At 49.9% G+C, this 21,162-nt stretch overlaps 2 protein-coding genes across 3 annotated transcripts; both read right to left on the reverse strand.

Annotated features, from left to right (window-relative positions):
- Positions 1 to 374: 374 nt before the first annotated feature.
- Positions 375 to 13,662, reverse strand: rffl (ring finger and FYVE-like domain containing E3 ubiquitin protein ligase). The gene is made up of 8 exons (XM_030108293.1): positions 13,504 to 13,662; positions 3,209 to 3,303; positions 2,750 to 2,922; positions 2,436 to 2,633; positions 2,045 to 2,290; positions 1,739 to 1,970; positions 1,409 to 1,604; positions 375 to 1,320 (listed from the first exon to the last, which is right to left on the reverse strand). The coding sequence occupies exons 3-7, from the start codon at positions 2,918 to 2,920 to the stop codon at positions 1,420 to 1,422; spliced, it is 1,032 nt and encodes a 343-aa protein (XP_029964153.1). The 5' UTR covers positions 2,921 to 2,922; positions 3,209 to 3,303; positions 13,504 to 13,662; the 3' UTR covers positions 375 to 1,320; positions 1,409 to 1,419.
- A 948-nt stretch (positions 13,663 to 14,610) lies between these two features.
- On the reverse strand, positions 14,611 to 20,563 carry eif4h (eukaryotic translation initiation factor 4h). Of its 2 annotated transcripts, XM_030108299.1 has the most exons (8): positions 20,470 to 20,563; positions 18,336 to 18,523; positions 18,186 to 18,250; positions 18,001 to 18,097; positions 17,423 to 17,491; positions 16,627 to 16,788; positions 16,361 to 16,476; positions 14,611 to 15,103 (listed from the first exon to the last, which is right to left on the reverse strand). In XM_030108299.1, exons 1-8 carry the CDS (start codon positions 20,532 to 20,534, stop codon positions 15,044 to 15,046), a joined length of 822 nt encoding a protein of 273 aa, XP_029964159.1. In that variant the 5' UTR covers positions 20,535 to 20,563; the 3' UTR covers positions 14,611 to 15,043. The 2 variants fall into 2 exon arrangements, with proteins under 2 accessions (XP_029964159.1, XP_029964160.1); XM_030108300.1 differs by lacking the exon at positions 17,423 to 17,491.
- Between the last annotated feature and the right edge of the window lie 599 nt (positions 20,564 to 21,162).

Here is a 21,162-nt window from a genome sequence, read left to right on the forward strand (position 1 = left end):
TCACCTTCTCCAGGAAGTGCCGGCTGTTGAAACAGCGCCCCCAGTGGAGAGCTGCAGCACAGCCGTCTTTCCCGATGCGACTGAAACAACTTTCATTCACAATTTTTCACTTACAAAATGTTTTTTGTGATTTTACTTGGAACAGTTTCATCCATTTTTTTTCATACTTTGTGTGATTCCCTGAGATTAAAGCCTTGTAATTGGGCTCAAGTAGAATGATTTGCAAGCTGAACAAACGGCTCATTTAAGACATTTAGTTTGTATTTATAACCTGAGGGAGAAAAATGTGAGACGGGGCGGTGAGAGAAAATCAGTTTTATTACAAAATTATTCAAAATACACTCAGAAAACTAAGCATCTTCTTTTTTTAAAAAAAAAAACTATTTTATAGAACAGATTCCAGTAAAACTTCAAAGTGTTAGAAAGAAGAAAGTCAACCAAAAGCAGCTGAAACAGATGAGCTTCAACGCTTCATCTGTTAAGTTTGTTCCTCGGTCAATCCCCCCCGTCCCACCACAGGAAGAGGAAACCACCAGAGCCTCCCGACTGGAAGAGGAATCCCCTCCCTTAATGTTCACCAAAATCAAACAATAATTTCACCAAAACAAAAATTTCAACAGTGAGTTAAGGACAAACAAGGAAAAATGAGGAGCCACAATCAAAACGCGCGCACGCGCACGCGCACACGCACACGCACACGCACACGCACACGCACACGCACACGCACACGCACACACACACACACACACACACACACACACACACACACACACACACACACACACACACACACAGAGCTGGAGGGTTTCAACACTCAAACTGGAATCAAACAATGAATTGTGGGAAAGAATGTTCGCACTGCACAAAGGATGACCTGGAGGTCAGCAGAGGTCAGCAGGGTGGACTTTGTCTTCTGGCTTCTCGCTCTGGAATTAGTGGAGTCTTGGATGGATGATGGATCTGGATTCAGGCACTGAGCTCTGGAATGAACTGAAGCTGGTTTTAAACCTGGACAGTGAGAGTGGTGATGAAGAGCTCTGAATCAGGCAGGAAAGCGTCCTCCAGGTCCTGGGGTTGGGACGCCTCCTGCTGCCATGGAAACGGGGACTCGGTGCAGGTTGGAACCGACTTGGGGGGCTTTGAAGGCATCGCGGTGCGTTTGAGGGGAGAGTTTATGTCTCATGGAAGACGCAGTGCCACCTGGTGGACCTCTGCAGAGGGGTCTGTTCAGGAGGACTTGTTGCCGTGGAAACGCTGGCTCCGGCTGAGATCAGTCGGCTGAGACCCAAACCGTCCGACGGATTTCTGCAGAATAAGTTTCTGAAACACCAGGAAGAAAAAGTTGAACAGAAAGTCAAACCTCGGTTTTGTCCGTCTCTGTGTCTCCGTCTGTCTCCGCCTCCGTTACCTGCTGCAGCATCAGGACCTGAAGACGTGGACCGCTCTGATGACGTACTGACGGCAGATGGGACACTCGTTCATCCTCTTGCCGCACTTGGTGCAGGTGATCATGTGACCACACTCCAGGAGGACGCAGTCGATGGGACAGTCCATGCAGATCTTACACAGGTTGTCCTCCGGAGACGTCGCGGACGGCGGTCCGTCTGCAGGGACACAAACACAGGAGGGACTCAGCTCGTCCACGCCGAGGACAGGTGAGGACGTGCGTGGCGCAGTGTCTCTGAGCTCTGCGGACGGCGGCGTGTCCCCTGAGTGGACCGGGGCCCGGGGGACTCACTCTGCTGGGTGTGCTGGTTGTGCAGGTTCTGCAGGTTCTGCTGGTCCCGGTACAGCCGGGTCACTCGCTCCATCAGCTCCCACTTCTCGCAGCAGCCCTTGTAGTCCACGAAGTTCCGGGCCAGGATCTCCTTCAGCTGCCGGACGCTCAGCGCCTCGATGTCGTCCTCGCAGCTCAGGTCGGACAGGGACGCCCGGCGGCCGCTCGGCGCCGCCTCCTCGCCGTCCCACATCTGAGGGACACGGGACGGGACGGTCAGAACCCCGCCGAGGCGTCCGCTCAGCCGCCTCCGCGTTCTGTCCTCACCTGGTCCTCCTCCTCCTCCTGGTCCCCGTCCTGGTCCTCGTCCGGGTCCTGCTCCTCGGGCTCTGTGGGCGGAGCTTCGGGTGGCTGTGTGGGCGGGGCTTCGGGCTGCTCTGTGGGGGGGGTGAAGGTGGGGGGGGCGTCGGGGAAGGAGGGGGTGTAGTCGGGAGACGACATGGAGGACATCTCGGGGGCGGAGCTACTGGATGGAGAGGACTGCTGACTGAGGATGAGCTCCACCAGCTCCTCCTGCAGGACAGACGGACGGAGGAGACAGACCAGGAAGAGAGACACGTGAGACAGGTGAGACAGAGAGACGGGTGAGGACGAGAGACAGAGAGACAGAGAGACGGGTGAGGACGAGAGAGGGCGAGACAGACGGCTGAGTCCTCACCTTCTCTCTGCACAGGTGCGTGGAGATCTCGTGCAGGTGGAGGTAGTCTCGCAGCTCCTTCACCTTCAGCTTCATAAGCTCCGCCCTCTCCAGCAGGTTGCCATAGAAACGCTGGCAGGTGTGGCAGAGGCGGGGCCGGGGTTCTTGGTGGGCGGAGCATTGGCCGCAGTAGTTCTTCTTACAGTCCACACACAGGTGCTGGAGGACAGGGACACGTTTCACTGAGGACGTCAGAGTGTGTGTGTGTGTGTGTGTGTGTGTGTGTGTGTGTGTGTGTGCGTGTGCGTGTGTGTGCGCACTCGTGCACGACTCACCTTCCTGGCGCGTGTGTCGAAGCGCCCCCCGCAGGCCTTGCAGGTGGGTTCCGGGGGCGACGGCTGGCTGCTGAAGGCCGAGTTGGTGTAAGACTGAGGACGTCTGTCCTCCGGGTCCGACTGAGAGACGTCCGAGTCCAAACAGAGCCACTGGCAGCAGGACGCAAACATGTCTGCAACACACACACACACACACACACACACACACACACACACACACACACACACACACACACGCACAGTCTTGTATTTCTATCCTTGTGGGGACCGTCCATTGACTCCCATTCATGTCTAGCCCCTAACCCTGACCCTTACCCTAACCCTAACCCACACCACAACAAAGCCTAACCCTAAAGAAATGTTTTTGCACTTTAACTTTTTTCAGTAACAACAACATGGTCAAGAAAACACTGTTTCTCCTACTTAGGACCGGAAAAAGGTCCCCACACAGGTTCTTACCTTGGTCTCGTTCTCAGAGGGAGGAGTTTCGTCGGTGCATTAAAATCCAGGCTTGAACGATTTCATGGGATGTTTGAACATTTCAGGAGGTGGAGCTGCAGGTGACAGAGAGGTCAAAAGGTCAGATTCCAGGAACTTCTCGACTTTGTTCAACGTAGCGGTTTAAATGTTTTTATCTTTGTTCGGGAGTGAAGATGGATTTTTCCATCGTTTTCTCCGGGACACGGTGCCCAGCAGTCACGCTGCCGGCTCCGCCAACGAACTGAACGTGTTCCCGTCTGATCCCAACCCGGCGCGGCGGGCATGCGCAGCTGCCAGCCAATCACAGGCCTCCCTGCCCAGTGTGAGGCCACGCCCCCCCACGAGCAGCAAGTCGCACTGAAGAAAGAGCAAGGACAAGAGAAGACCGCTGAAAATAAAGAGCTGGCGCGGCGGTGGAGGGAGAAGACGTGACTAAGCGCGCAGTGCATTCTGGGTAGTGAATATGGCCGGATGATGAAATGATGAGTCACTCCATAGACGTATGGAGCGTGATCGATCGACGTTGATAGATTGGATCCTTCCAAGTTTTGCACTCGATCTGCCCTCCGCCGTCCAGCAGGCAGAGACGGCGCCGAGTACGAAAGGCTCGCCGCCGCCGGCGAAGCTAACAGCCCCGGACAACCCGGGCACTATGGAGATAACTTTGTGTCTTTATTATTCAATCGATCAAAAAAGGTTTTGCAAACAAAAAAGAGAGTTGAGACCAAAAAACATAAAATTGCAATCAAAAAATAAAAGTTCAATCAAATAGAATAGATCTGAGAACAAAACTATTTAAGTGGCAACCCCACCAACATTTTTTTCGACATCAAAACAGAAAAAAACTTTGGTTTTGAATTAAAAAGTTTTGCTTGCAAATTCAAAAGTTTTGGTTACAAATCCCAAAGTTTTGCTTGCGAATCTGACTGAACCCAGTGGGCGGGGCCAACACTTGTGGAAGAGAGAAGAGCTCCTATTGGTCGCTTTGACCTCGCTCCTCCACCGCCTGTCTCCGTGCTGCTGCTGGCTGCTTCCGCATTCGGTAAAGGCCAGAACACATTACAGGCTTTTTTCAATCTTCCCCGATTCAGAGACACACTGGAAGACAACAGAGGACAGAGGACAGATCGCACCAGATCTTCTAGCGTGTGGAATCCTGTGGAACACACTAGTAGATTCTTCATCGGAGAATCGGCTCCTCGCTCTTCAAAATCTCGCGGAGTCAAACTTTGAGCGGTTTTCCTTCAGTCCTATGTTTACATTAATCTCCACTATTAATAATAGGCAAAGAGCTCATTCCCTCAGGTCATTCATTCATATCGGCTTCGTTCTTTCAGAGCACCCCCCCCCCCCCCCCCCCCCCCTTTCCCCCGGGCGCAGCACGGAGTGTTAACTGTCAGAAAGTTGAAATGGTACAGTACAGACGAGGGGAACATGCATAGTTTGCCATGATTTTCTTATAATTAACGCCCGTATTTGATAATTATTTAGCTTATTCATGTGTGTTTATTTATTTTTTTTTTTTAGGTCCCACTCCAGAGAGGAACAGTATAGAAATAAGTTATAGCAATCTGTGACAAACAAGCTACTTTTTTTAAAAAATCACCAAATAGCTTAAATCATTTGTTGTCCCCAGAGTGAGTGGTTTAGACCAGGATAAATCGTGTTTAGCATTGATTAGGAAAAAGTTTCATTATACGTCCAAGTCCTCAGAAAGTTGTTTTTCCAATATTTCCTATTCTTCCGTGATGGTTATTGATGGAGATGAATTCAAACATTGGGACTATTGCAGGACTGGTGAGATGCAGAGGAATGAACCAGAGTTTGGGTCTGAATGAAATCCAGTTCATCCAGGAGCGAAACAGTTATGGAGGAATAACCACTCATTTTCTGCACTACTGAGTTGAGGAGCTCTGGCTTTTCTGTTTCACTGTCATATAGTGAATATATTTCACAGACATATATTCACGTCTCCAGCTCTGACAGCTGAGAGGGGATTTTTTTTTCCAACACCTCGGTAAAACTGAGCTGTTCAGCCAGTCAGGGAGCTTTATTCTGAGGGCGTGGACAGGTCGTCGTCTAGCGGGGCACCGCACACCACAGGATTTGCGATCGGAAATATTAAACATGTTCATTATCTACGATCTCGGCTTCCAATGCCTCCCGAGCGGCTCCGACTGGAAAAAAAAAAACCTCTCGGAACACACCGCACACTACAGGAAGATCGGACCCGAACTCATTTACATACTCCTCCTGTAAATCAGACCTTTGGCGGCTTCAATCGGGAGGAGAAAACCAGGACAGAATTCGGCCCATGGCTCGGGCGTGGATAATTGCAATAATCCTGTAATGTGTTCTGGCCTTTACCGAATGCGGAAGCAGCAGCAGCAGCGCGGAGACAGGCGGTGGAGGAGCGAGGTCAAAGCGACCAATAGGAGCTCTTCTCTCTTCCACCAGTGTTGGCCCCGCCCACTGGGTTCAGTCAGATTCGCAAGCAAAACTTTTTAATTCAAAACCAAAACTTTTTTTCTGTTTTGATGTCAAAAAATTTGGTGGGGTTGCCACTTAGATAATTTTGTTCTCAGATCTATTCTATTTGATTGAACTTTATTTTTTGATTGCAACTTTATGTTTTTCGGTCTCAACTCTCTCTTTTGTTTGCAAAACCTGTTTTGATTGATTGAATAATAAAGACACAAAATTATCTCCATCGGGCACCGCCTCATTGCGATCGGACTTTGTGCCGCGCTGCGTCACGTTGTTCCATCTCAGAGTGCTGCAGTGTAAAAGCAAACCAAACCATTTTCAGCATCCGGCCCCAAATCAAGCCCGAATCCCCGGACTGTCCCGGTGTGGAAACACCCGGAAAACACTGTATCCGGAACACTGTCAACCCAACTTCATCCACTTGAAAAGCAACCGCCGCTGAGACAGAGTGCTGCACATCAGGTGCAAGCAGTAAAACAATAAAAACAGTAATCACAATAAAACGCTGACACCAACACAGAAGCAGTCTCTAGCTGGGTTAAAGGTCAAGGAGTGAACATGGAGCTGACCTGAAGCACCGAGCAGGAGCTACTGGCACTAAACACCATCGCCTCCGTCTTTTTCTCATTCAAACTTAAAAAGTTCAATCAGCATCACCCAGGCCTTAATATCGCCAAGACATCCTGTCTGAGGTGTCGGTTCGAGGGCCTCGCTCTGTCCTGACGGGACAAACATCTGGGTATCGTCGGCGTACAGAGAAAAAAAGCAGTGGCTCTGAAAGTAAGCCCTGTGGGACCCCACAGGAAAGAGCCAGCAAGGAGAACACATGTGGTTCTGTCGCCAGGAAGGACCGGCGCCATGCGAGTGTCTGACCAACTGCAACCCAATCCCCACCAGGTGCTGCGACCGGGACACCACCTGCGACTCGTCTGCTCGCCTCGCCTCCACTCAGTTCCAGTCGTCTCCCATAACTACCGAGTCCCAGCTCAGTGCGGGTGGAGCCGTCACAGCAAGGCGACCCGAAACTCAAAGTGACATCAGCTGTCGCTCCGTCTTGCTCAATCTAGCACTGTGCAGTTCCGTCTCGCTCCGTCCAGTGGAGTCTCACTCTACTGGATCTGCTCGCCGGACACCAGAAGAAACCTCTGCGCCTCGTTTTTGCTCCACGGAGTCGATTTCTGTGCTTCTGCCTCCTGATTGATCTGTTTGTGATCGGGTTTTCAGGGTTTCCCCCAGAAGACTTGCTAAGCCTGGTGGTTGGACTGCTAGAGAAGTGTTTATGTGAAAATAAATACATTTTAAAAGTTGACAGTAATTTTCAAATTATGACTATGTTGTGTTATTGTCAGCATTTATTAACATTACTTAAATGCAGAGTCTTACAAAAAGGCACAATCTTAAAACAAAGTTTTAACAAACACAAAAATTAAAATAAATAATATCAATCGTTTTCTCTTAAGTTAAATCCCAGTGAATCTTAAAACAGCCATTGCTGTTCACATTTAAAGCTAAAATAAAGCTCCAAAGGTTCATCCAGTTTGTTCTCAGGTCTCAGCACAATAAAAGCAAGCACTAAGAGAGAACCGGAGCACAGACGGGAGCCAGACTAGCAGCGTTCACAGAAAGGAGGAGGTATCAGTGCAGGTCCGTCGTCCATCAGGAGGCAGCAGAACATCAGGCGCTTTCTGTTCAAGTCATCTGGTGAAATGCTGAATTTGTTCATGTCGCAGACACAATCACAACGTCAATTTTTTCCAGCGATGTGTGGCCGTGGTCCAGATGTTCTCCTGACGAAATGATACGGGTGTGTGGAGGTGTGCTCAGCATTTTCAATGCTCCATCTATGAAGAATTACAGGAAATAGACACAGCTGCATTCCGTGTCCTTAATAACACATAATAAACAAAGCAGATTAAATAAGATCAATCTAGAAGAACATAAGAACCATTTTCACTCTACAACGCAAACCTAACATAAGTCCTGAGTGTTTTAGAGGTTATCAATACAGGAAACGGACCAGAACCATTCGGTGGATCATTTGGTACCAGCCTGCAAAGAGAGAACTTAAAAACTCTATTTTGAATTTAGAATGTCCATTAGTCTACACCAGGGGCGCCCAATACATCAAAGGGAGTGTGGGTCGATCGCATGGCATCAAAGAGTAGAGGATGAATGATAGTCCATCATCAATCCCACGTTTGTCTTGTGTCTGACGTACAGGTCGGCCAGTCCGACGTCTGCTCACTTTTTGATATTCGGGGTGTCGCCATACGCATGAGTGCGAAACCACGCCAACTTCTCTAGCGATAGCGTTGCATAGCTAGCCCCCAGTTTATCAAAACTAAATTTAAGAAGGGTACGAGTGCCGTAGCTGGACCCAGCAAGCAGCCTGAAACCTACCACTTCCATACGGAATGGGAGGTGGACTTTTTCTTCACTATGTCATATTTAAAGTGCGTTTGCCTCGTATGTCAGCGCGCCATGGCGATTCCAAAGATTTGGGACTGTTCATAAAAACTATGAGACTGACTTTTCACCAAAAAGAGAGCCGAGAAAGAGAAAGGTGAACGAAGTAAAATCCCAGTTGTGGTTTATTCTCATCTGACCACAAAGGCAGCCGCCGAGGCTTCATTCCGGCGAGTTACGTTAGGGGTGGGCGATATGGCAAAAATGTCATATCACAATTTTTTAAAATCAATACCACGATCACGATTTTATCACGATTCTTTTTTTATATTGATTTTTCTAGACTAATTTGCAAGTTTGACCATTTTTCTCCCCAATGTTAAACATATAAAACATATAAAATGTATTTAAACATGTAAAACCCTAAAAGAAAAAAAAAGACAATTTAAGCCAAAGAAACTGGGTTTAATTTAAATAGTACAGTTTTTTTCTAATCAAAATGTGCAATGAACACAAACATAAAAAGTCATGAACAGCAATAGAGTGCACTTTTGCAACACAAAAACTAAACACACCAAATAGATTATTAAAAAGGGTCAATAAAAATGCAAACTTAACTGGTTACCTCTTAAAGGACAATAATTTAGAACAAAAACAATTTAACTTTAATATCTATAACCTGAGTGAATAATACAGCTGCTTGAGAACAATTTTTTGTTCAGAGATCTAAGCTTTTATCTCCTTTAAAAATGAGGTAAAAGATAATGAACAATAAAGTACACTTTTGTAACAAAAAACTAAACACATCAAATAGCTTTTTAGCACAGTTTTAAAGTTAGGGTAGACGATGTTGTCCAAAAGCACTTTTAGTCATGCTGAGTGAAGTGCTCCCTGCCCCCTGGGAGAAGTCAATACATTATGTGGACGGAAAAAGGTGCGGAAAAAATCTGACAACTGCAGCGGCCAAAGGACAGTAAAAACTCCGACCGCTCTTCAGGAACCAATCAAAAAAATAGAAGGAAGCGGAGCGGCGCGCTGCGCTCCTATGCGCGTTGTGTGCGGGCAGTCAGAACGGTTCATAACATTGGAGGTGATCACAAACTCCGTGCGTGCGGCGCTTCCGCGTCCAGCGCGTTCGCTCCTAACGGGAGCTCCTCCAATGGGGTGGGAGCTGGGCGGAGCCTTGGGGAGATGCTACATTCAAATACATGCTAGTTTTCCAAGATCGCCGACCCTAGCTTTAATGGGATATAGTTGCGCTATATGACCACTAGAGGGCTCTGTCTCCATTGAAATACAGCCCCTCAGAATCCCATTAAATCAAAGACGTTCCACTAGTTCTCAGACTAAAGGTTCGTTTCAGCTGTTAAGTTGATGAAATGTTCACTAAGCGTCTTTTCACGTGTGTGATTTGTTGTATATAAAATCCCTCATGCTAGCTTGTGAACTGCTAGCGGTAGCTCACTAGCTAGCATTAGCATCAGTGATAGCTTCAGCGTCTCTCCCTCCAGCTTGTTGGGGTGTTTCTATGGCGACTGATCTCTTGTAGATCCCGTACTGCTGCCGTAAACCAGCTCTGCCTGACACAGCCTCCACCCAGCAGCAGCTCCAGTCAGAGAAGCTCCACAGCGCTCCGCTCGCTGTTAGCTGCCTTTGTGTCCCCGAGTCAACTTGAACGCAGCTCTGGCTGTGGCTGTGTTTTTTTTTTTTTTTTTTTAAATCATCGTTAATGTTGCTCTGCATGTATCTATTATGTATGTGGATAACTGCACTAGAGGGAATATTTAGTTGATATTATCTGAAGCTTTCAGGTAACATCATTACATATAGGTGAAAAAAAACGGGGAGGAGAACGTGCCCTATAGACGATTTAACGATCTTTCTGATTTATGAGATCGTCCCGACGTTATAATCCTTAACGATCTTATATCGTCATATCGCACAACCTTAAGTTACATTACTGTTAAACATAAGAAATCTTTCCAAGACAGAGAGACGCTGAAAGAGGTATTTGTTGAACCAGCTGATTCCTTGTTTCAGGACTTAAAATTGGAACTATTGTCTTCAATCAAAGCTCTCCAGCTATCAAGGAATACAGCGACACAGCACTCCAGCAACTCTGGAAGGATGTTGCAGACTGCGAGTGTTTCTTGTTGCAATTAGACAAGTCAACAGATGTGACTGACACAACCCAATTGTGCAATTTTATTCGGATGGTCTTTACTGGGAGCTGTTGACAGTATTGCCCATGAAAGAGGACACACGAGGAGAGGACATCTTCCAGTTTTTCAAAAGCTTCATTGAGAAAACCCAGCTCCCGATATGCAAACTTCTGTCCATCACCACAGACGGAGCCCCCGCGATGGTTGGCTGCTCGATTGGACTCATTACCAAGTGTAGGGAAGATGGTGCTTTCCCTTCCGCAATTTCAACTGCATAACACATCAACAAGGCGTTCTGCGCTAAAATGATCAACATGAAAGAGATTATGGATGTGGCAGCGAAGATCGCCTGTTGTATTCGCGTCTGATCTCTTCAAAGACGGCTGTTCCGAGCACATCTGGAGAACACCAACTACGACCACTCTGAGTTGTTGCTACACACCGGAGTGAGATGGCTTAGTCAAACGAAATTCCTGCAAAGATTTGGAGAGCTCTGTCCGGAGATTAAGGAGTTTTTACTCAAAGCTCAACATGCAGAGTGCAGCCATCTAAACGATGACCAGCGGCTGCCCCGTGTGGCTTTTTTAACCGATCTGACAAGCATGTTGAATGATCCCCATTTAGAGTTGCAAGGAAAAGACAGAACTGTGATATGTGATACTCAATATGATCAGCTCAGTTAATGCTTTCACACCAAAGATGCAACATCTGCTCTCAAAACGACAGCGCCGTGATTTGTCAAACTTCAAGAATGTTGCGTCAGAGCCAGAGATGCAGGATAAAAATGTGTGAGCAACTTGACAGTGCACGGTACACAAAGCAGACTGAGAACTGTCAGTCGGAGTCCGACAGACGCTTTCAAGACTTTGCTTCACTGGAGCCGGTTGTGCCACCTCCCTGACTGCATTTTTCGGTTCTACCTATTTATGAGAGTCAGCCTTTTCCCACATGAAGATTATTAAATCCAAACGGATTTAATAATTTATTAAATAAATAATTATAATATTGAATTTTAAAAAAAACTATATCTTTTGCATTGTTATTGCAGGTACACCCTTTTGACTTGGTCATGTTATAAGTAGCTCACAAGCCGAGAACGTGTGGGCACCTCTGGTCTACACTGAGTTTTATGGTACTTTGAAAAACAGTACACCTCTGTCAGTGCTTCTTAACTCCATCAGTGATTTCTAAACATCGTTATTCCCCAGTTCAATCGTTTTTAGACACCGTCCTGACCGCCTGCAGTGGCTGCTCCACCCTAAATCTCATGCTCTTTGGATGAGAACCCTCTCGTCCACATTTCCAGGTGATCCAGGTGTTCTAACAAGTTACAGACCAATATCCAATCTTCCCTTTATTTCTAAAATCCTAGAGAAAGCTGTTGAAGTCAGCTTTGCGACCATTTATATAACAATGACCTATTTGAGTCTTTTCAATCAGGTTTCAGAGCTCATCACAGCACAGAGACAGCTCTGGTAAAAGTCACTAATGATCTCCTCACAGCCTCAGATAGAGGACTGGTCTCTGTTCTGGTCTCTGTTCTGGTCCTGTTAGATCTCAGTGCTGCATTCCACACTGCTGATCATGATATTCTACTACAGAGACTAGAATATACTGTTGGTTTTAAAGGTTCAGCATTAAACTGGTTTCAATCATATTGAACAGACAGGTTCCACTTTGTTAATGTTAACGATGATTCTTCAGCCCGGATCAAGGTTAAATATGGAGTCCCACAGGGTTCTGTTTCAGGATCCATTTTGACCTGTTTCCACAGCGATGGAGCACAAGCCGAGTCTTTTCAGTGACTCTGAGCTCCGTTATTGTATAAACAGACCCTAAAGCACAACGAAAGTTTTGGGCTTTTCCTTGAAATCGTTGCCGTGGAAACGGGCCTCAGAGTCTTTCCAGACCGGGAACGGAGCGGCCCCTTTTTATGTGAACCCACACTGATGGAGATTTGAAAAGCCTGGGTTGATGACCTGCTCTATGGTTCCACTTGTCAGGATCGACAACAGTTGGCAGTACAGGCTGTGAACTCGTTACCTGTCAACTAATGTTTCTACCTTCTAAAATAATAACATATTAGTATATTTCATTATATTCTAAAATAATAATAAAAAATCATGCTGGAGATGGTTGACTGGTGGAGAACGTATCAAGAACATCCAGCGCTTCACTGAGCTGTTCACTGCATGAAGAGGAGAACAGGGGAGTTCACAGATGTTCTCCAGGTGTGAGGAGGAGAACAGGGGAGTTCACAGATGTTCTCCAGGTGTGAGGAGGAGAACAGGGGAGTTCACAGATGTTCTCCAGATGTGAGGAGGAGAACAGGGGAGTTCACAGATGTTCTCCAGGTGTGAGGAGGAGAACAGGGGAGTTCACAGATGTTCTCCAGGTGTGAGGAGGAGAACAGGGGAGTTCACAGATGTTCTCCAGGTGTGAGGAGGAGAACAGGGGAGTTCACAGATGTTCTCCAGGTGTGAAGAAGAGGAGGTTCAGCTGGAACCAGGATCTGGGTGTCTGAAGTGAATTTGTTTTGCCATTATGTATCTTTTAGTTCCTTTACTGTGGTTACATGTGACTGCAAAGTAACTAAAAGTGAAAGTAGATTATTGACAGAGTTCAGTCAGCAGTTCTGGTCAAACGCCAGAAAAAAAAACTTCCATATTTTCATCACTTTGACCTAATTATCTCTGTGACGCAATGATAAAGTTTCACAGGCTGTGAAGATTGACTTTAAAGTCCCTTACAGACAGTGGAGAAGGATTAAGGGAAATATAGCTTTAGATGAAGTTGTTCTGTTGTTGGAAACGACAGACAGGCTGCAGATGACTCCAGCTCAACTTCACACAAGTTTGTATTTCCTTTGAACAGGCTGGTTCTGATCAGAACTCTGAGCCGAATGGTAGACCGAATTCTCCTCTGATCGACTGACCCTGATCGAACGGTGATCGGAGCTTATCGATCGAAACACGAGCTGGTAAATTTTAAATTCAACGAAATGCGGACGACGTCCGGAAACTCCCGGACGTAGCTACTAGCTACGAGCTAGGCTAGCAACAGGCTAGTTAGTGAAGTTTAAGCACGAACACGAACTAAAGTAACCTAAACCAAAAGAGGGAACATCCGCGGGAACAGTTTAATCGACTTGACGTAACTTAGTTCACGGCTTAACCAACGACTAACCGGCGCGGTAAAGGACTAAACGAGTCGTCCTACCTGGTGAATGACAGCAGCTCCGGTTAGCGGCGACCGAACTGACACGACTAGTTAGTGACAGCTGGTTAACCTCCAGGTTAAAGTTGAACTATAACCAGCCCGACGAGGACAGGCCGGTCAGACAGACACACAGGAAGTAACGAGAGAGGAACAACCAGGAAGACTGGCGGCCGCGCGCACACCGTAAGACACACCGACAATAAACATGCATGCGCCCGCACGCGCACACGCACTAAAACACACAAACTACACACACAGTAATACACGCCTACTACACAAACACACACTTTGTGTATTTTTGTGCATCAGTTCAACTTTCTTTTATCCTGTTGAAATACTCTGAGGTCAGAGGTCACACTAAGGGTCACCCCCCCCCACACACACACATACACCTGTCCACCTCCTTGATGTATACACACACACACACACACACACACACACACACACACACACCTGTTCACCTCCCTGATGTGCGCACACACACACACACACCTGTCCACCTCCTTGATGTATACACACACACACACACACACCTGTTCACCTCCCTGATGTGCGCACGCACACACACACACACACACACACACACACACACCTGTTCACCTCCCTGATGTGCACACACACACCTGTCCACCTCCTTGATGTACACACACACACACAAACACACACCTGTCCACCTCCTTGATGTACACACACACACACACACACACCTGTTCACCTCCCTGATGTGCACACACACACACACACCTGTTCACCTCCCTGATGTGCACACACACACCTGTCCACCTCCTTGATGTACACACACACACCTGTCCACCTCCTTGATGCACCCGCACGCACACCTGTCCAACTCTATGATGTACACACACACACACACACCTGTTCACCTCCCTGATGTGCGCACACACACACACAAACACACCTGTTCACCTCCCTGATATGCACACGCACACAAACACACACACACCTGTCCACCTCTTTGATGCACACACACACACACACACACACACCTGTCCAACTCTGATGTACACACACCGACACACACACAGCTGTCCACCTCCTGATGCACACACACACACACGTGGTAAACAAACAGGACTCTGATGTTTCAACCCTTTAAATACCGTTTTAATGTAGAAAAACACCTTTTTACACAGAAACAGGAAATGGTTGTTTTTAGTTGCAGGCTGAGAAACGAAGACAAACGGAGGCCGAGCAGAACGAGCGTTCATCTTTATTCTTTGACTTGAAGTGGACCGCCTGAATCCATCACCACACTTTTATTGCCATAAACAAGTGGAAGAAAGAAACTTTAAAAGAGACGCTTTCATCTGAAGCTCATTAAGAAACATGAGACAAAAGGAAAAAAAGAAAAACAAAAGAAAAGACAAACACGTAGGTGTGAAAGCGACGCAGAGCGAAAAGCGCCCGACCCGCCACAGACCTGATCCTGAAAACCGGGACCCGGACCTGGAGCCGGTCCGCCTGCGGCGCTCAAATCAAACGTGGCTCGCCCGGACCCCCCAAACTTCAAGCGCCCCCCTCAACGCTCGTCCTCCGCGGGGGCGACGCCGCGAGCTCGCGCCGCCTTCTGGTCCGAGGTCTTAGGGAGACGGGAGGAGGCAGAGGTGGAGGACAAGAAGAGAGACGCCGTCATTCACTTTCCTTCACACAGGCAACCTGTTCACAAACCAACGCCACACACAAGGCTCCCCGCAGTCGTCCACCGAGAGACAGACTTCTGTACTGAACTTCTCTACTGCATTAGCGCCACCTCCAGGTGGGAAGGGTGACGTTTCATAATGAACTTCCGTCAGGGTGGGAACGCTGCTAGCGCCACCTTCAGGGAGGAACATTCAGCTCTGCTCTAGACCTGCGTGGCGGTTGGGATCACGGCGTTCCGTGTTCCGGCCCGTCCTCACTGTGGAACCAAAACAAATCTTCTGTTTCCCGCTGATCGGTTCTTTCTCCCTTCAGCTGTTTGGCTAAACTCTGGAAAAGCGCCTTCAGGCGAGCACGCTGTAAACTTGAATCGTTAAAAGATTTAACGGGAAAATAAAGAAAGTGTGGAAAGCGTTTCCTTCTCGTGCAGAGGTTTAGTTTTCTCGATACTGAAATGGATCATTCCAAGGAAATGAGAAGAAAGTTCGACTGGGAAAAGCAAAGAGGATGAAGGAGCAGGAAGTAAAGCACAGAAAGAAACGTTGATTCTCGAGCCAATCAGGAGAGCCGGTAACTGCAGGCCACGCCCCTCCCAGACGCATCCGTTTCCCTTTTCCCCACGTATCTCCTCACAAAGTCCCCGATCCCGACGACTGACGACGGAGCGCGCCTGAGGGGGCGGGGCCTGTCCGTCCCGATAAGCACCGCCCACTCAGGACGGCGAGCGGCGCCAACCGATCGGCGAGTCGCCACGGCAACAAATTAACACGGAAGGGGGGGTAAGGGGGGGGGGCGGGGTTTCAAAAACAAGAACAAGAGTAACTGGCGGGTGACCTTGGACCCAGCACAGAAAGAGGCGGGGCTACATGACAAAGGGGCGGGGCCATGCATCGACGAGCAGCTGAGTGTGTTTACAGGTTTATTATTGATCCGTGTTTAGCTTCACTGAGAATAAATATTCTGCTCAAAATCAACAAGAGAGGAGGAGGAAGTGGAGGACAGGAGAGGAGGAAACGAGGAGGAGCGGCGAAGAGGAGGAGGGCGGCGCCCACGTGTGTGTGTGTGTAGGTGTAAGTGTGTGTGTGTGTCAGTGTGTGTGTGATGCGGGTATGCGGCATCCCGATGTGGTGAAAGCTGTGGCTCCGCCCCCCTCCCCAGCCCCAGCCGGCAGTCTCTAGGGTTTGTCCCGGGTGATCACCTCCTCTCGCGGTTTGGCCCCGCCGAAGATGGCGGAGTTGGGGTTGGCCACCTGGTTGAGCGGCTCGGAGACGGTGCGGGGCTTCAGCTGCAGTCTGGGCCGCTGTGCACGCTCCGCTGCAGGGACACACACACACACACACACACACACAAAAACAAAAACACAAACACACACAGCTTCAACACTGTACTGAGGAGGCGGCGGTTTGTCCGGCAGCTGTCCTCCAGATGTCCCCCTGAGGTTCTGCTGTTCCTCAGTTCACTGACCTTCAGACGGCTCCTTGAAGTCTGTCGATCCTCCGCGGGGGTTCCCGTCTCTGAAGCGGCCCCCCATGCCGCCTCCTGCTCCTGGTCCTCCAACCCGTCTCTCGCCGGGGCGACCGCCGCCGCCTCGATTCCGCCCCCCCATGTAGTCGTCATCCCTGAAACCTGCAGATACGGACAGGTGGACAGGTGAGGGACAGGTGGGCTATGGTTAAAGGGGCGGGGCCAGGCTAGAGTTCAAGGGGGCGGGGCTAGACTGGAGTTCAGGTGAGCTATAGTTCAAGGGGGCGGGGCTAGACTGGAGTTCAGGTGAGCTGTGGTTCAAGGGGGCGGGGCCAGACTGGAATTCAGGTGGGCTATGACTCAAGGGGGCGGGGCCAGACCGGAGTTCAGCTGGGCTATGGTTCAAGGGGGCGGGGCCAGACTCGAGTTCAGGTGGGCTATAGTTCAAGGGGGGGGGCTAGACTGGAGTTCAGGTGAGCTATAGTTCAAGGGGGCGGGGCTAGACTGGAGTTCAGGTGAGCTATAGTTCAAGGGGGCGGGGCTAGACTTGAGTTCAGGTGAGCTATGGTTCAAGGGGGTGGGGCTAGACTTGAGTTCAGGTGAGCTATAGTTCAAGGGGGCGGGGCTAGACTGGAGTTCAACTCAGATCAGGTGAACCAATGATGTTCTCTTGAACCACCTTTCCTGAGCTCTGACTCAACCCGCCAATCATCTCCCACTGTCTTGTTCTGCAGGCCTCTGATTGGCCGCAGCTCAGCCAGCAGCGCTCTGATTGGCCGCGGCTCTCAGACCGCACCTCCTCCATACTGCTCGCTGAAGTCTTCCCTGGAGTCGCGTCCTCCTCCTCCTCGGGGACCTCCTCGTCCTGCAGAGGACAGGAGTGGCAGTGGGGCGTTTAGCGGCGGGGAAAGGAGGCGGCGGAAGGAGCTGGGAGAGCAGCACTGCAGAGGCGGAGCTTGTTAGTTGTCCATCAGCCAATCAGAGGAGGCGTTAGAAAGAGGCACGGTCTGGAGATCAAAGGTCAACAGCCAGTGACCTCATAGCAGTAAGGAGGAAAAGGGGCGGGGCTTAGGAGGAAGGGTCCTTCTTGTGTTCCCAGAGTGTTAGAGAGCGATCAGATAGAAAGAGCCCAAAAGACAAGGTGAGAATAAGGTGACGACAAGGTGAGGACGGGTGAGGACAGGAGAGCACGAATGAGGACGGGCAAGGACGACTGAGGACGAATGAGGACGAATGAGGACGACTGAGGACGAATGAGGACGGGTGACGCCGGGAGGACAGCGAGGACAGCCGTCCCCTGCGTGTCCTTCAGGTCATCGAGGGATTCATGTCTCCGCTCCGCTCTGCGGTCCCCGGCGTCCCGCTCCGTCCTACCTCTGCCTTCATCTTTCCTGAAGCTGAAGCCGGTGCCTCCTCGGTCTTGCTTTCGTCCCTCTGCGATGTCAACCCTCAGTGACCTATCGCCCAGAAGCTGCGGGGGTCAGAGTTCATGTCAGTGGGAGTGTGTCGTCATACGGCCGAGGGGCAAGTGTGTGTGTGTGTGTGTGAGAGACACTCACAGCGCCGTCATACGTCAGAGCTTCCTTTAGAGACTCCAGATCCTCGAACTCCACGTAACAGAAACCTGCAACACAGACACGGGACATCAGAGCGCCACCTGCTGGAAGAGACAGGAAGCCTCGTCGCAGAGACAGAAGGGAAGCCCTGACCTTTGAACTTGTCTGTCTCTTTGTCTCGGACCAATCGGACGCTGCGGATGTTGAGCTCTTTGAAGATGATGTCGATGTCGCCCTGAACCGTGTTGAAGGGCAGATTCCCGACGTACGCTGTGAACGGAGGTTCTGACGGCAACTCCTTCTGCTTCCTGGGACCTCCGGGACCACTGCCGCCACGGGGCCTGCAGGGACGGACACGGAGACGCCTGACTCCCTTCCACCTTGTCACATGAAGAAATTCTCTCCATGGGAGCTTTCAGTGTGTCCACTGATATTTAAATAAGTTTTAAAAATCAATTTTAAATAAAGTTTCATCTCTTCTTTCTAATAAAAGATAAGACCAAAGATGTAGAAAAGCTAATGACAACACCAGAGACAGACATCCCAGAAAGCCATTTGTCTTTCAGGGGAATTGGATGAAAATTATAGAAAAGTTTCTGCTCCGGTTCTGTAGAAGAATCCATGGTGGTTTCCTCTCCTAAAACAATTAACAGAACCAGAAGCCAACAGCAGTGGAGGGCAGAGCACAACTCAACACGTCCACGTTTCCAGCTGGAAAAAGACGTCTCCTGCTGCGGAGGAGCGGACTGAGGCCTGAAGGGCGGCGCTCGGCTCGTGGAGGTTCTGGTACAGAGTAACCAGCTCATCCCAGAGCTCTTCTGTGACATTCAGGTCTAGAGAAAGTCCAGGTCTCTCCATTTGAGCCTCCCCATCTCCAGCAGGCCCTGATGTCGCCTCCTGCATGCTGCTGGTGCATTGTGGTCCATGAAAATGAACTGAGGCCTGTGTCGTTCATGCAGGAGCTCAAAGAATTGATGTTCTCCAGGAGCTACTGGCTCGTCACCATTCATAAAGCAAAGGATGGTTCTCAGCCCCTCTAATAGCTCCACCACGACAGGCTTGTTGAGCGCGCAGATGGAAACCCTGTCCAGTGGTCTGACCAGGCGCCTGGAGCCTCTCTCATCCTGTTCCTCGCCGCTCTGCTCATCACTGAGGGACGTGGACAGAGGACTATTCCCTCGGACACACTCCGGGCTCAGCGGACTTGGCCGCCCGAGGACACCTTGTCTGAGGCCTTCGATGGTGAGGAACTGTTGCTAGTTTAGTTTTAATTTGTTCGGTGAGTTTTTGGTCTCATGGAGTCAAAATGTGAGCAGCAGGATGAGGACTGCATGAACGTCCATTCTCGTCAAACCAGGACATTTATTGATCCATCCGTGGATCAAACAGCTGCTGAGAATGTTTCCGTTGAGGTGCTTGTTAGAGAACAGCGAGTTGCACAAAAACTACTGAAAACACACACACACACACACACACACGTGCGCACACACACCTTCAGTGTGACGCAGGAGGCTGCAGTCTCGTGCACTTCGTGGTGTTGTTAAGGGAACTGACCATCAGCTGAGTGCAGCTCTGCGCCCAGAATTAAAAAACAGCCTCAAACGTCCATAAACCAGCTCCCCGGCCGTGTGCTGCACCTCTACAGGAACTCTTTCATTCATCACGCTGCGACCCGAAAACACATAAAACCCGCCACAAGGTGGAGAACCAGCCCCGGACCGGCACGGTCCACCTGCAGCCTCATGCTGCTGCAGCCATGCGGGCGGCTGCAGCTGGAGCCCCGCAGCTCTGCAGCCGCATCCCCGCACCCGCCTGCACCGGCCGCGGCCTCCCATGGACCTCCGGCCCAGTGCAGCCCCGGCCCGTGGAGCCCCAGCCCAGTGGAGCTTCGGTCCGGTGGCGCTCCGGCCCGGTGGCGCATCGGGCCGTGGTGCTCCAGCTAGTGGACATCCAAACCGGTGCAGCGCCGAACCGGTGTTGCCACAAACCGGTGGAGCCACGTACCGGTGGCTCACCGAACCGGTGGAACTCCGGGCCCATCGGCGCCACATGTTGCGGGTGTGTGGCTGTCTGCATACGGCTAGCTCCCTGCTAGCTGCTAGCCTCGGAGCTCGAGAGCCCTCGGTGTTTCCTCGGCGCTGTGGCCGGCCCTCCCGCACCGCCGGAGGGCCGTTTCTCAAAGCACGAGCCGGGTCGAGGCCCGGCCGCGGCGGGAACCGGCTCGCCGCTCCGGCGGGACGTTGTGGAGGCCGGGCGCGGAGGAGCCGCTGCCCGGGAGCACGCTCACCCTCTGCTGCTGCCGAAGCTGCCGTAGGCCCGGTCCCGCTCATCGTAGCTGTCGTAGTCCGCCATTACTGCTGCTGTGTGGAGGAGGAGGTCCTTCACGTCACTCACTGCCAGTTTAGCTGCCCGCGCCGCGCCGAAATAAAAAAAAAAACAAAAAAAAAAAAAACCCATCTCACTTGGTCTTGCTTTTAGTTTTTTTAGCTGATGTTATTCTGGTTCTCCTCTAAATTTGTTGCGACGCATTGCGTGTGTAGGGGGGTTATTCGGGTGGATGTGTGGTATTTTTTGGAATGTAGCAGGATGTAGTGTTATGTTGGTGTGAGTTTTCACTTGGAGCTGGTTTAGGTCCCTCTGACCGTTTTCTAGTGGCGCTGCTGTAGGTTTGGGCTGCTGGGAGACCTTTACTGTGGTGTACCACCTTAACAGCTCCGAAGCGGAATCTACAGATGTAATACGCTATATCAAAGGACTTCCATTTACATTTTTGCCTGTGGGTGTGCAAATAATATGGAAAGATTACCATCATATAAAACTGACATAATTCTAACTATACAGGGTTGCTGACTGCTTCTGCGCATCTGATTAAACATGATTTCTTTGACTCAAATGACCGAATTGACTCAGACACCCAGTTCATGTTGATAACAAGTCAGAAAGCCCTGATTCTGTCGAAGGAGCCGAGTTTCCCATCACT

Source organism: Salarias fasciatus, chromosome 14, assembly GCF_902148845.1.
Source record: "Salarias fasciatus chromosome 14, fSalaFa1.1, whole genome shotgun sequence".
Classification (NCBI taxonomy): Eukaryota; Metazoa; Chordata; class Actinopteri; order Blenniiformes; family Blenniidae; genus Salarias; species Salarias fasciatus.

Excerpts from the sequence above, each read along its gene's own strand:
- rffl (XM_030108293.1), bottom strand. The coding sequence starts at position 2,920 with ATGTTTGCGTCCTGCTGCCAGTGGCTCTGTTTGGACTCGGACGTCTCT. Across the intron at positions 2,291-2,435 it reads CGCACCTGTGCAGAGAGAAG|GAGGAGCTGGTGGAGCTCAT; the intron begins GTGAGGACTCAG and ends TCTGTCCTGCAG. Across the intron at positions 1,971-2,044 it reads AGGAGGAGGAGGAGGACCAG|ATGTGGGACGGCGAGGAGGC; the intron begins GTGAGGACAGAA and ends CGTGTCCCTCAG.
- eif4h (XM_030108299.1), bottom strand. The coding sequence starts at position 20,534 with ATGGCGGACTACGACAGCTACGATGAGCGGGACCGGGCCTACGGCAGC. Across the intron at positions 16,789-17,422 it reads CAGCGAGCAGTATGGAGGAG|GTTTCAGGGATGACGACTAC; the intron begins GTGCGGTCTGAG and ends CCGTATCTGCAG. Across the intron at positions 15,104-16,360 it reads GGGCCAAACCGCGAGAGGAG|ACCTCGGACCAGAAGGCGGC; the intron begins GTGATCACCCGG and ends CGTCTCCCTAAG.